This window comes from Strongyloides ratti (genome assembly GCF_001040885.1).
Source record: "Strongyloides ratti genome assembly S_ratti_ED321, chromosome : 2".
Taxonomy (NCBI): Eukaryota; Metazoa; Nematoda; class Chromadorea; order Rhabditida; family Strongyloididae; genus Strongyloides; species Strongyloides ratti.
In genome coordinates this window covers 7,991,168-8,004,378 of record NC_037308.1, presented here as the reverse complement: position 1 = coordinate 8,004,378, position 13,211 = coordinate 7,991,168, and the positions used below count along the sequence as shown (strand labels likewise).

General features: G+C 20.8%; 4 protein-coding genes across 4 annotated transcripts; 3 read left to right on the top strand and 1 right to left on the bottom strand.

Moving 5' to 3' along the window:
• Positions 1 to 5,738: 5,738 nt before the first annotated feature.
• On the top strand, positions 5,739 to 6,391 carry SRAE_2000256000 (Hypothetical protein; the record flags this gene model as incomplete). The annotated part of the gene is made up of 2 exons (XM_024653642.1): positions 5,739 to 6,063; positions 6,108 to 6,391. 2 exons carry the CDS (start codon positions 5,739 to 5,741, stop codon positions 6,389 to 6,391), a joined length of 609 nt encoding a protein of 202 aa, XP_024507098.1.
• Positions 6,392 to 7,747: 1,356 nt separating this feature from the next.
• SRAE_2000255900 (DnaJ homolog subfamily A member 3, mitochondrial) lies at positions 7,748 to 9,114 on the bottom strand (the record flags this gene model as incomplete). The annotated part of the gene is made up of 3 exons (XM_024653641.1): positions 7,748 to 7,769; positions 7,844 to 8,966; positions 9,009 to 9,114. The coding sequence occupies 3 exons, from the start codon at positions 9,112 to 9,114 to the stop codon at positions 7,748 to 7,750; spliced, it is 1,251 nt and encodes a 416-aa protein (XP_024507097.1).
• A 173-nt stretch (positions 9,115 to 9,287) lies between these two features.
• Positions 9,288 to 10,239, top strand: SRAE_2000255800 (Kanadaptin; the record flags this gene model as incomplete). The annotated part of the gene is made up of 2 exons (XM_024653639.1): positions 9,288 to 9,747; positions 9,854 to 10,239. The coding sequence occupies 2 exons, from the start codon at positions 9,288 to 9,290 to the stop codon at positions 10,237 to 10,239; spliced, it is 846 nt and encodes a 281-aa protein (XP_024507096.1).
• Positions 10,240 to 10,838: 599 nt separating this feature from the next.
• On the top strand, positions 10,839 to 13,035 carry SRAE_2000255700 (Eukaryotic translation initiation factor 3 subunit B; the record flags this gene model as incomplete). The annotated part of the gene is made up of 2 exons (XM_024653638.1): positions 10,839 to 10,950; positions 10,991 to 13,035. 2 exons carry the CDS (start codon positions 10,839 to 10,841, stop codon positions 13,033 to 13,035), a joined length of 2,157 nt encoding a protein of 718 aa, XP_024507095.1.
• Positions 13,036 to 13,211: the final 176 nt, after the last annotated feature.

Sequence of the window (13,211 nt, the reverse complement as noted above, 5' to 3'; positions counted from 1 at the left end):
AAATTTATAAATGTTTATAAATATATATATATATATAAAAAAAAGTAATCAAGAATATAAATGTTAACAAAAATAATAAAACATGTATCAAAAGTTGCACTGCGTGAAATATCATCTCTATTTATCTAGTAGCCAAATAATTATTGACATAGTCCTACTACAACCAACTTAACCTATGTAAACTTTTTAAATAAAGAATAATTATAAAAGTTTTATTACCTATTAAGTAGTAGGTACTAAAAGATTGAAATATATAGAAATAATGTTAACTTCCTCTTTGATTAATAATAAAAGTTTAAGAAATTAAAAAGAATATTAATATTTGATGAATAATATTTAATTATTCTAAAGAAAAATAATATAAAATAAAAGTATTTTTAAATTGTTTAATGGCAATATGATAATGTTAAAAGTAATTAATAAAGAAAAAGTCTGGTGAGAGGCAAAAAAAAAAATTTACAATCATATGGCAAAAAGATTTAAGACTGTTGAAATATTTATCACTATCTACCTTTAAATTGGTGGATTAATTAAATAGTAAAATGTGAATAGTTAATAGTAAAGGGCCAACATATAATTATAATTTAAAAGATAAAAAGAATACTACGCATAAATGAAAGTCATGGATATATATATATATATATATAAATTATGGATAAATTATAAATATTTTACAATAGTAATTTAAAAATGATAATTATATATTAATATTTGTTTAAATTTGTCATATTTCTCTATAAAAAAAAATAATTGCTTTTCTTATATTATATGAATAATAAATTAATAGAAATTATAATAAATATTATTCATTAAAATAATTTATTTTATAATAAACTATAAATATTATGATTAAATATTTTGAAAAACTATATAATAATTATTTTATATAATTTATTTTAAAATGATTTATATAACATATATTAAAAAAAAAATTTTTATTAGTCACCAAATTTATAAATATTGAAAATTATTTGTTTTGATCAAAAGTAAAAAAAAAATATATATATATATATATTTATTTTAATAAATAATTTAAAGAAAAGAAAATTGTTTATCATGAACTTTTAAGTGATCGGCATATATTGAAAAAATATTTTTATAAATATCCATTAATACAAAATTAAAAATTTTTTCAAATATGTAGGAGGGATGATTGAAAATATCTTAAAAATTTCCTCCGACAATCTTTTCTATCAATAAAATATCTTTATCATACTTCATTTACAAAACTTTTATGTTAACTTTAGTTAAAGAGAAGTGTTAACAAGAAGTTTTTAGTGGCTCTTCAATGTTTGAGTTTGGTTTACTTTAACATAGAATGCTACTTATAAGTGAAATATGTGCTAATGAAAAAGAATAATTGATCGAAAGACCAATTGAAATGATCAAGTGGATGTTATGATATGATACGATATAATAAGAATTTTTATAAAATAGGTGGACTGGAAGTTATATATCGTAGATATCTTTATGACTTATTCTTTATGTAACGAGTTAAAATATGAGATAAAAAAAAATCTAGTTTCATTTGCCTTTTAATGATCCATTAAAAATAATATTTTTTTATCAATATAAAATTATTTTAATTTTTAATAAAAGTAGGTAAAATCAGTATCCTAATCTCTTTATACATTAAAAAAAAATCAAACATTTTTCATAGATATTATTTAAAACATTTTTGTTATTAAATATGTTTAAAATAATGTTATTGTTGATCTCCATCAAATCAAATATAGCAAATATATATAAATATATATCTCTTCTTAATATAATGATCTAGTTATAAATAAAAACTTTTATTTAACAAAATAATTACTAAATAAAATAAAAATAATCTTTTTATTATTTTAAATAAAATTTATTTGTAACTAACATTAGAATAATATTATAAATTAAAACTTTATTTTTTTTCATATTCTAAGAATAGTAAAAATTTTTGTATTCTCTATTTGTGGTCAACATTTTAAATTGTTCTTTTTGAGTTATATAAAAAGAAATTGTTAATATATTCAATGAAAAATAAATATATATGAAAAATATAAATTATAATAAATATATTTCTTCTAGTATAACAATAATAAAAAGTTGTTACAAGATTTTACTATATTTTTGAGTCAATAAGTTTCTAGAAATTATTGAAAAATAAACTAATATATCAAAAATGATATTTAACAAAGAATATGCTATCTATATATATATATATATAAATTTTAAAATTCTTTTTATTTGTATATATTACAAAGTATGTATTTTTTTAAAAATTTTGTCAAAAAGAATGTTTTATAGGTGATTGTATAATTTCTACACCATCAATCAAATGAAATCGTTATGGAATATTTTAAAATATATAGAAAAAATGATAAAAGATTATGTAATAATACATATATATATATGAATAATTTTAAATTTTAAAATAATAATTTTCATTGTAAAACATTTTTTTTAAATAAAAAATTTAAATTAATCATCTTAAATATAAATTTGTAAAAATAAAAGAAAAAAAAAATTTAACTATAAAATTTATGTTATTTATTATATATTGGTTTATTTAAATATTTTAAAATTTATAAAAAAAAGGTTAAAAATAATCATAAGAGTTAAATATATAAACAATCAATTAATAACTGATTAATAAAATATTTCTTATCATTATTATTACATAATTTGAAATGATGTATGAATTACTGGATATTTATTTTTAAAAAAGATTGTTTATAATTTTAATAAATGTTAATAAATATAATTTTACTGTATAAAATTAAAAAAATAACATAAATTGCCTTTTTAATGTATTATTAATCTTTCTTGTGTTAATAAAAAAAAAGACATTTATTAGTTTAAAGTTAATGTTAGCTGAATTCTTATTTAATTACAATGTTATATTAGGAAAAATAATTGACAATATTTTATTATTAAAATTAATAAAATATTTGTCATAATGTAAATTAAATGCTAATCTTTGATAAGTTGATATACTATCCATAATAGCGTTATATATATTTTAAAATAATATATATATCTTTAACAGTATATTAAAAAATATCGTAATTTTTTAAATTATTATTTTTTATTTCAATATCACTACAATATACTTAAAAATGTAATGCTACATTTTAATATAAATTCTTATCGTATTATCGTAAAAAAATAGAGATAAGACATTTTTTTACTACAAAAAGAATATAAAAGTATATATACATAAGAAGGCTAATTTTAGAAGCATTTAAAAATTAATTATAAATGTAAAGTGAATATTTTTTATTATTTTATAAAAAAAAAAATAAAAAGAAATATATAATTATTTATAATATAAGACATATTTATTTTTAAATACCATAATCGAGTAATGATAAATTCTATTATTTATATAAAAAAATTGCAAAATAAATATTAAAATAATGATCATTTTCAATAATAAAATATTATATCAAAGAACAATAAATTAATAAAATTTAATTGGTATAAATATATTAAATTTATATGAAGATTAAATAAATATATAATATAAAATATTTTTTTTTTTTTAGAAATATGTCCAATTATAATAAACAAAGTATCATAAAAAAAAACATTATAATAAAAAAAAAATTTAACAAAACATTAAATACAATCTCATATACCATTGATTATAAAATATATATTTCTTTAATATTGTTAGAACTATAGTATTAAATATTCAATATATCAATAATTCTTTTATCTACAATTTTCATGCATATTAAAGAAAAAGTCATAGACATAATTATGGCATTTTTTTTTAAAACTATTTGTAATAACCCTATTGTTAAAAAAAATTTTTACTTTTATAAACGTTCCTCTTTTTTAAGTTAACACTCAATTTTAAATAAAATTTCATTTCCGTTACATCATAGTGAATTGTTATAAAAAATATTATAGATAAAAGAATGCTATAAATTCTTTTTATAAGTCTCTTTTGATATTTTAAAACAATATATATACAATTGAAGCTGTCAAAAATAATAAATTTAAAAAGAAAATATTATTAAATATTATAGTTTAATATAAGATATTCTTTAATATTAAAGATTATTGTATAAAATATGTATTATCGTTATAATATTATAATATTTAGTAGAAAAAAAAAATTTTTTTTTTTGTAAAATGAAAAATTATATATATTATGAGTTTTCATTTAATATAAAAATATTTCTTATAATATGTCGCTTAAATATTTTAAAAATATATACTTTAAGACAATACACAACATGAAGAAAATAATAAATTCCCTTATGAATATTATCAACTTTTCATTTTATTAAACTCCGTAAAATTGTAGTGGGTAAAATTTTGACTCGGTTAACAATATAATATGCCAAAATAATATATGTTAATCGTCAAGTTGAAGAAAATTAAAAAAGGTCATTAATATTTTACTATATGCTTTACTGTCATATTGACATCACAATTAGATCTTTATGACAAAAAAGAATAAAAAATCGATTTTGAGTTATTTGGTTAATTTTAAATAGAAAATAACAATTATAAATAGTATGTTAAAGAAAAATTTTAATAATATAAATTGTTATATCATAGAATTCTTGTTTTCAAAAATACTAAAAATTCAAATAGTAATTAACTATTTTTTATTTTTATTTGAATGAATATGTCTTATTCAACAAAAAAATTTTTTTATTTAACATTAAAAAAAAAAAAAATTTTCTAACATTTCAATATAATGATCAAACACTGGTATTTAATAGATTATACTCTATTCAAATGTTATTATAATAAATCTTTTACAAATTGCTTTTGTTAAAAATTTCTAAATAAAGTTAATGATAATAATTAGGTATTTAAAAGTCACAATGAGTTAGTTATAATTAAATATAAAAAAAATACATAAAATATGTATATTTAAAATTTGGTATATAAAAATGAAAAATAATACTTTTGAAAAATATTTTTTTTTTTATAAAAACTATCAATTTTACAAACTACATTTATTAAATAGTCAGATATTAGAAATAATATATATATATATATATATTTATATATATTTATAATTTATGAGATCTGTTGCTAGGATACATAATATAAGACAGGTGAATGAATACTATTTAAAAGACCATATCAACTATATTATTCATATATATACTAGAAATAATGTTCTTATGGATATGAATGTTATACTGAGTCATGTACTTAAAAAAAAAAAGTTATAATCATTTGATACAATATATCTTCTATATTATGGTACAAGAAAATAGTTATTAAAACATTTAAAATGTCATGACCCCAATTTTTTGACATACAATCATTTTTAATTTCATAGTCATGTATTTGAAATTTTTAAGATACATACCATTAAACATTTTATTTTAAAAATATTACATACCTTTCAGTATTTTAGAATAATTTAACAAATCTTAATGTTTTTTTTTATATATATTTTAAATTGAAGATTTTTAACTATTGAATATTAAAAGTTTTTTTTTATTTATTTTAAAGAAATTGATGGAAAAGACATTATAAATAAAGATTTTTTATTTAAAGAATAAAATTATTAAAATAAAATTGTACACTATTTGGACAAAAAAATAACTTGTTTTTTTTTTTTTAAATTTTCAAGTTTCCATGGTTTTGTTAAATGGTTATTTGAGCAAAATAAATCATAGATAGAAGATATTTTTACCTATAAATATATACATATATATATATATTTATTATAAAATTATTATTTTAATAATTACTTTAATTATATTTAATTTAAAAATAAGATGGCTGATAATGTATTTAATAGTCTATCTTTTGACTACATGAAGTCATCTATAAGAAAAGATGTTATTGAAAATGAAGAAAAAAAAGAATTAAAAAAACAACTTAAAAGAATTGCAATTTTATTAGATTCAGAACATGATTTACAATTAAAATTAAATGGAATAAATGATGTTGATATAGAAAGATTAATTTATTACCTAAAATTTGATAATGATGAAATTTTTGAAGATGATAGTAATAATAATACAAGTCAAATTAAATTAAATGAAATACCTACTGATGAAATATTAAAAATATTAAATATTCATAAAAAAAATAATGAAAGTAAGTAAATTAAAAAAAATAATATATTTATTACTTTGATTAAGAACATAATAAAAATAACCTTGTATCAAAAAAATTATGGAATTTTAATAAAAAATTAGAAATAAAAGAAAATTCAAAAAATGTGAAACCTTTAGCCTTCAATGAGAATTATAAAATTACTGAGAATTTAGATAATATGCTCATAAAGTACAAATTTATACATAACAATAAAATAACAAAAATTTCAAAGAATAACAAAGAAATAGAAATAAATACAAAAAAAGAATCTGATGACAAGTATAGAAAAAAGAATTTTAATTTTAATAGAAAATTTACTTTATTGTAGTTATAGAAAAAGTTTTTTTTTTCCTCTTAATTTTATTATTTTATTGTTTGGTGTGGAACTACTATGAGAAGATACAAAAAAAAAATTATTTCTCTGCATTTTCAAAAGCCATTATATTTTATTAAATTAATAAAATACTAATTAAAACTAAAATTTTTTTAAATTGTTTTTTGTTAATATATTGTTTAATAAAAATTAATCATAATTGTATTTTAAAATTACAGGTTTAATTTTGAAATACTAGCTTAAAAAAAATATAATAGAAAATAATATAACAAATTTGTTATTCAAAAATCAAAGGAAAAACTTAATCATAGTTATAAATTATTTACAAAGATTTTAAAGTACACAAAGTTTTATCTAATTTTTTTAAAAATTATTTTTAAAACAAATAGTAGATATTTAAATTATATATTATAAAGTTTTTGAATTGACATGCTTTTTGTACTTAAAATTATTAACAATCTTGATCATAAGATATTTTTATAACTATAATCATAAAATAAAAATATATTATAATAAATAATTTTTGTAGACTTGTAAATTATAAATTATTTTTAATAAAAACATTCTAAAAAAAAATAAAAATAATTATTTTTTCTCTAAAGACTTTTGAAAAATAAAATTTCTAAAACATTATATATTATATTATCTTTTATTTATAATATTACTTATTTATTTTTATAACAAGTGTAACATTAAACAATTGTTAATATAATTTTATAAAACAAGAAATAATTTATAAGTTTTATTATTATCAGAATCATTTATAATGACACTTCTTGAATTTTAAATATTTTCTATTGCTTGCATGTATTTACCATCATTACTAATTCTATAAATTTATTAAAATACTACAATTAACATAGAAATTGCTTCATCAATTATATATAACTGTTCTCATACATAAAAATTATAATGTAAACCATATTATATAAAATAATTAACAAAAAGTAAATTAAATTAACTTTTTCAGATTCATTTCTTTTTGATAATTAGAAATATTATGTATAAATAAATTATATAAAAATATGTTACAAAAACAGTAATTTTTTATTTCAACTTCATTAATTATAAAAAAAAACAATATTTTGAAAAAATATATTTATACTGTATAAAAAATTACTGCAAACCATGATTCGAGCGTAAAAAAAATACTTTAAAGCATTAATTAAAAAAAAACAAACAAATAATATTACAAATATCTACTAAATATTCTGTAAGATAAAACTTTAATTATAAAAATTTTTTCCTTCCCATGTATACTTTTTAGAGAATTTTATAACAATGTAAACAAAAACAATAACTAATTTTGAACTATATAATTAGGAATAATATACAACCAGTAAATTAACTTTACCGTTTTAAGAATATATTCCTTCTTATTTTGTAATATAAATTTTTTTTTCTAAAATTTCTTCAACTACTTATTATCTTGATAGTGTAACTAACCATTCTTTAAGTCCTGCAACAGTACCGTTAACATCCGTCTCATCTTCTGCAAACATTAATAATGCCTTCTTCTGTTTTTCTGTTAATTTTTTTGGAATATGAACTTTAATATTAATGTATTGATCACCTGTTCCATAGTCATTTACACGCTTGATACCATGCCCTTTTAGTGCAAATTTTGTATGAGATGAAGTACCTTTAGGTATATTAATAGTAGTATCACCTTTTAATCCAGGAACAACAACAGTACCTCCGAGAGCTGCTTGTGTTAGTGAAATTGAAACATCTGTGTAAATATCATATTTATCACGTACATGAATTTTTGATGGTGAAACTTGAAATGTAACGTAAACATCCTGTTGACCAACTTTATATTTTATACTATCACCATTATCAATTCCAGCTGGAACAGTAATTGTTGAAGATCTATTTTGTACAATTTTTCCATGACCTTCACAATCCATACATGGATTTTTGTTATAACTTCCTGATCCACTACATCTATCACAACTTGATGAAAAGATAAAACCTCCTTGTTTTGATGTTATCATTCCAGTACCATTACAATAAGGACATAAAACTTTCTTATGGGGTGGTTCACATCCACTACCCCTACATCTCATACAATTATCTACAACATTTACATTAATTTCTTTAGAAACACCTTTAACAGCTTCTTCAAATGTAATTGTCATAACAATTTGTGATGTCCTATCAAATCCTGCATATGTTTCAGCAAATCCTCTACCCCAACCATTATTCATACCACCACGATTGAAAAAATCTTTATAAACTTTTTCGTACATTTCTTCTGCTTTCCTTTGCCAATCAGAAGCACCGTAATTTGTGTTACCACCGGAACCAGCAAATGGATTATCACCGGTAGAATCATAATGGGCTCTTTTATTTTCATCTGATAAAATTTCATATGCTTGTGTCAATTCATGAAATTTTTCAGAAGCACCTTTATCTTTGTTCACATCTGGATGGTATTGTTTTGCTAACTTATAATAGGCTTTTTTGATATCTTTAGCAGTTGCTTTTTTATCAACACCAAGAATTTTATAATAATCTTTTGGTAATCTTTTAGATGTATGATAATGCCTAACATTATTCAAATTTTCTTAAATTACAAAGAATAGTAGAGAAAAACAATTGGACTTACCTGTAAATGTATGCCGTTGAACTAATGGAACTAAATTTCCTGTTCGTTTAAAATTAGAAGAAAGTAATGAACATAATCTTGTAATCTGTCTAACTGATAAAGACATTTTATAGAAAAATTGAAAATCAAATGATACCGCAAAACAATTTCTTAATTAATAGCAGAAAACCGTTGCAAGATATTGATAACTCTTATGCAGATTGTTTTTGGAAAAGAGAATCTTCATTGTTTATTTTGATATGTTATTTATTTAATCATTTTAAATTACTGTCAATAGAAATGTCTAGTAATGAGGATGGTACTTTTTCTGCTCCTTCTTTGAAACCAAAAAACCTTGATTCTGCCGAAAATGATGAAGCTTGTTGTTCCCAAGAAGACAAAATCGCAACAAAAAATATTTCTGATTACAGTCCACCAGAGTGGTCCAAAGATATTCCTCCTGACAGTATTTATAATCTTGAAATAATAAAGAATGGAGTTATTGTTGAAACAGTAAAACTAAATAAATCAAAAAATACTTCATATTTTACTATAGGACGAATGCCTGAAAATGATATAGTTATGTTACATCCAAGTATATCAAGAATACATTCTATCATACAATACGGTAATGGTGATGATGGAATAGGTTACTATATAATGGATAATTCCTCTGCTCATAAAACAAAACTAAACAGAAAAGTTTTAGATTCTGGAAAATTTACAAAATTAAGAAATGGTTTTAGCATTCAACTAGGTGGTAAGTATTATTCATTTAGACATTAGTTCTGTTACTTTTCGATTAAAAAAAAATCTAAATATAAAACATAGAAGTACCTAAATTTTATTACAAGTTATTTTTGTAGGTTCTACTAGATTTATTGTTTTTAATGGACCGGATGAGGAACAAAAACGTGAAAATGAAAGACATAGTATAGAGTATAACATGTTAAAAGAAATGTTAAAAGCTAGGAAAAATCAAGCAGTGGCAAATGTGGCAGAAGAAAGTAAATTTGATTATGAATCTTATAACTCAAGAGATGATTATGGAAACACGGTTGATGATACAGCAGAGGATCCAAAAACTGACAAAGCTGAAGATTTTTGGAATGAAATGGCGAGACAGAGAAAAAAAAGAAGATATGATGACAGAGATGAAGAAACTTTCTGGGATGAAACAAAATCTATATCTGACATCAGAAAAAAGAAAGCAGAAGAGGAGAAAATTTCTTTTGATAGTAATGACTTTTAAAATTTCAAAAATTTTGTTTTCTTATCTACATCCTTTTTTTGTTTTTTCTATAATTTTACCGATTTATATGTAAATAATTCTTTAATTAACAAATATCAATTGTTTTTTTTAATCACATTATTAATACCTAGGGTTTTTTGTTTTTTGTTTGATTTTTTGTATGATTATTAAAATTTGTTTGAAAAAAAATAAAGTTTTAATATAAAAATCCAATTAAAATTTTTAATATTTTTTCCAATTTTATTTTTTTTGATGCAGAAAAGATCACATTGTTCTTTTTTTGTTGTAAAATCACAATATTTAATTAAAATAATTTTTTTTACCTGTTGGTTACAAAAATAATATAAAGCAAATAACTTTAAATGACTTGTCTTTTATTACGACGAGGAGGCATTATTCCAATGTAGTTGCAAAACAATTTTTTTCTTTACGTTTTTCTATTATGCTGGTTGGTTTTTTTGTTTTTTTTTGGTGTTTATACCTTAATCCTTTTTTCTCTATTTAATTATTTTATTTTGATTTACATATTAAATTTTTTTAATTTCAGTAAATTTAATTTCAATACTTTTTATTCACAATTTTTTTGGTTGAATGTAATTATGACTGTTGTGTTAAATTTAGACGTTAATACAAATGAAAAAATTTCTAAAGAATCTTTAGAAGATAAATATGCCGACCCTGAAGGTTTTGTTGATGAGGAACCAGCAATTCGTAAGATTAAAATTTCTTTTTGTAAAATTAATTTTTTTAGGTGCTAAGGAGGAATTAATGGACAAAATGCCTAGAAAAAATAAATATGAAGAACGATGTGTTGTTGTTTTTGGTATTCCTGTTATTGGTAAAGAAAGAGTTCAAAAATTATCAAATGTTTTGAAAAAAATTATTGGTTCAACAAGTGATGAATTTGAAGAAACTATTCCACTTTCACCTGAAGGTGGTACTAAAGGGCTTTTATTTATTGAGTATCCCAATAAAGATATTGCTTTAAAAGGTGCTGATCTTCTTAATGGATATGTATTGGATAAAAATCACACTTTTAAAGCTATGACTATTACTAGTGTTAAAAATATTCAAAAACCAGATCCAAATTGGAAAAAACCAGAGGTTCGTGAATATGTTGACGCAGGAAATGTATATTCTCATTTAACTCATAAAAAATGCCTTGATCAATTTGGTGTTCAATATTGTTCTAATAGAGAAAAAGAACCTATACATTTAGGTGTATATTGGTTTCAACGAGAACAAGAACCTGTTCTTGCTGATAATGAAGCTAATCGTGCCAATTGGTCAGAGTTACCATTTCGTTGGTCACCTAAGGGTACTTATATTACAACTCTTCACAGTTTAGGAGTTCAAATTTGGGGTGGTCCAACATTTAATAGAATTCAACGTTTTAGTCATCCACAACCAATTTTTGTTGATTTTTCACCACAAGAAAAATTTATCGTTGTCTTTTCAAATCCATTTTCATCATCTCAAGGAAGTAAAAGTACTACAGTATGTTGTACTATTTTCAATATTATGTCAGGTGATGTTGTTAAACAATTTACTGCATTACAATTAGGATTAACAAAAGAGGATTCCAAACCAATATGGCCAATTTTTAAATGGTCTTGTGATGACAAATATTGTGGATATGTAAAAAGAAAAAGTGATTCTGCTATTATTTTTAATTGTGACGATTTTTCAACTTCCGACACTCTTCCTTTAAGTAATGTTTCGAAAATTGAATGGTCTCCAAATAATAGTAGAATTGCATATTACTGTCAAGAAAATATAAAAACATCTGCTCCTGCCGAAATAGGAATTATGTCATATCCTGGAAAAGAAAAAATTCGTGCTGCTCGTGTTTTTAATTGTTCTAAAGCTGAACTTTTTTGGCATACTAGTGGTCGCTTTTTTGCAGTTGTTTCTGAAAGATATGGTAAAAGAACTATTAAAGATAATGAAGTTAAGTATTTTAATATAATAACACATGTTGATATTTTTGATTGTCAAGTGAAAGATATACCACTTCTTAATCTTACTATTGATGATCAGTTTAAATCTTTTGCCTGGGATCCATCGTCAGAAAAATTTGCCATACTTTGTGGTACTTCAATTAAAACAACGTCATTTATTTATAACGTCGAAAAAACAAAACATGTTCCAACATTACTTTTGAAACTAGATGAACCATCTATTCATAGTACTTTAAAATTCTCACCGTTTGGTAGTTGGTTAGTAATTGCTGGTTGTAAAAATATTGGAGGTGGATCTCTTGTCTTTGTTGATTGTTCTACAAATGAACCAACAAAAATGAAAACAACTGATCACTCTGATATGACTAGTTGTAAATGGGATCCAACCGGAAGATATTTTGTTTCAATATGCTCAAAACCAAGAGCAGACAATGGATATGTTATTTACAATTTCCAAGGAAAAATTTTATATAAAGCTCAATATGATGTGTTGGTAAGATTTGACTGGAGACCAAGATTAAAACTTGAAGGACATGAAAATAGAGTAGCTGAAGTTAAGAAGAACTTTAAAAAGTTTACTTCACAATTTGAAGAAGAGGATCGTATTGAAAAAGATGCTGTTTATAGAGATATTGTTGTTAAACGTAGAGAAATCTTTGAAGATTTCAAGAAAATACGTGAACTTTATCTTAAACAATATGCTTTAGAAGCACCAATTAGAAAGGAATTACGTAACGGAATAGATACTGACAAAATATTTGAAAATTGTGAATATGTTAATCAAGAAGTAACAGTTGTTGTAAGATCTAGTGAAACCACTGAAACTTCTAACTAAATATATATCTATTGATAAATGTAACTCTTTTTTTATTGCTAAATACATTTATTGTTTAAAAAAATTTTGTTAGCTATTTACTATAAAAGATTTGTTAATTAAATACATGTATTAAATAATAAGTCTATATTTTAAATAATTTTATTATCATACTTAATTGTTAGAACAAATAACTA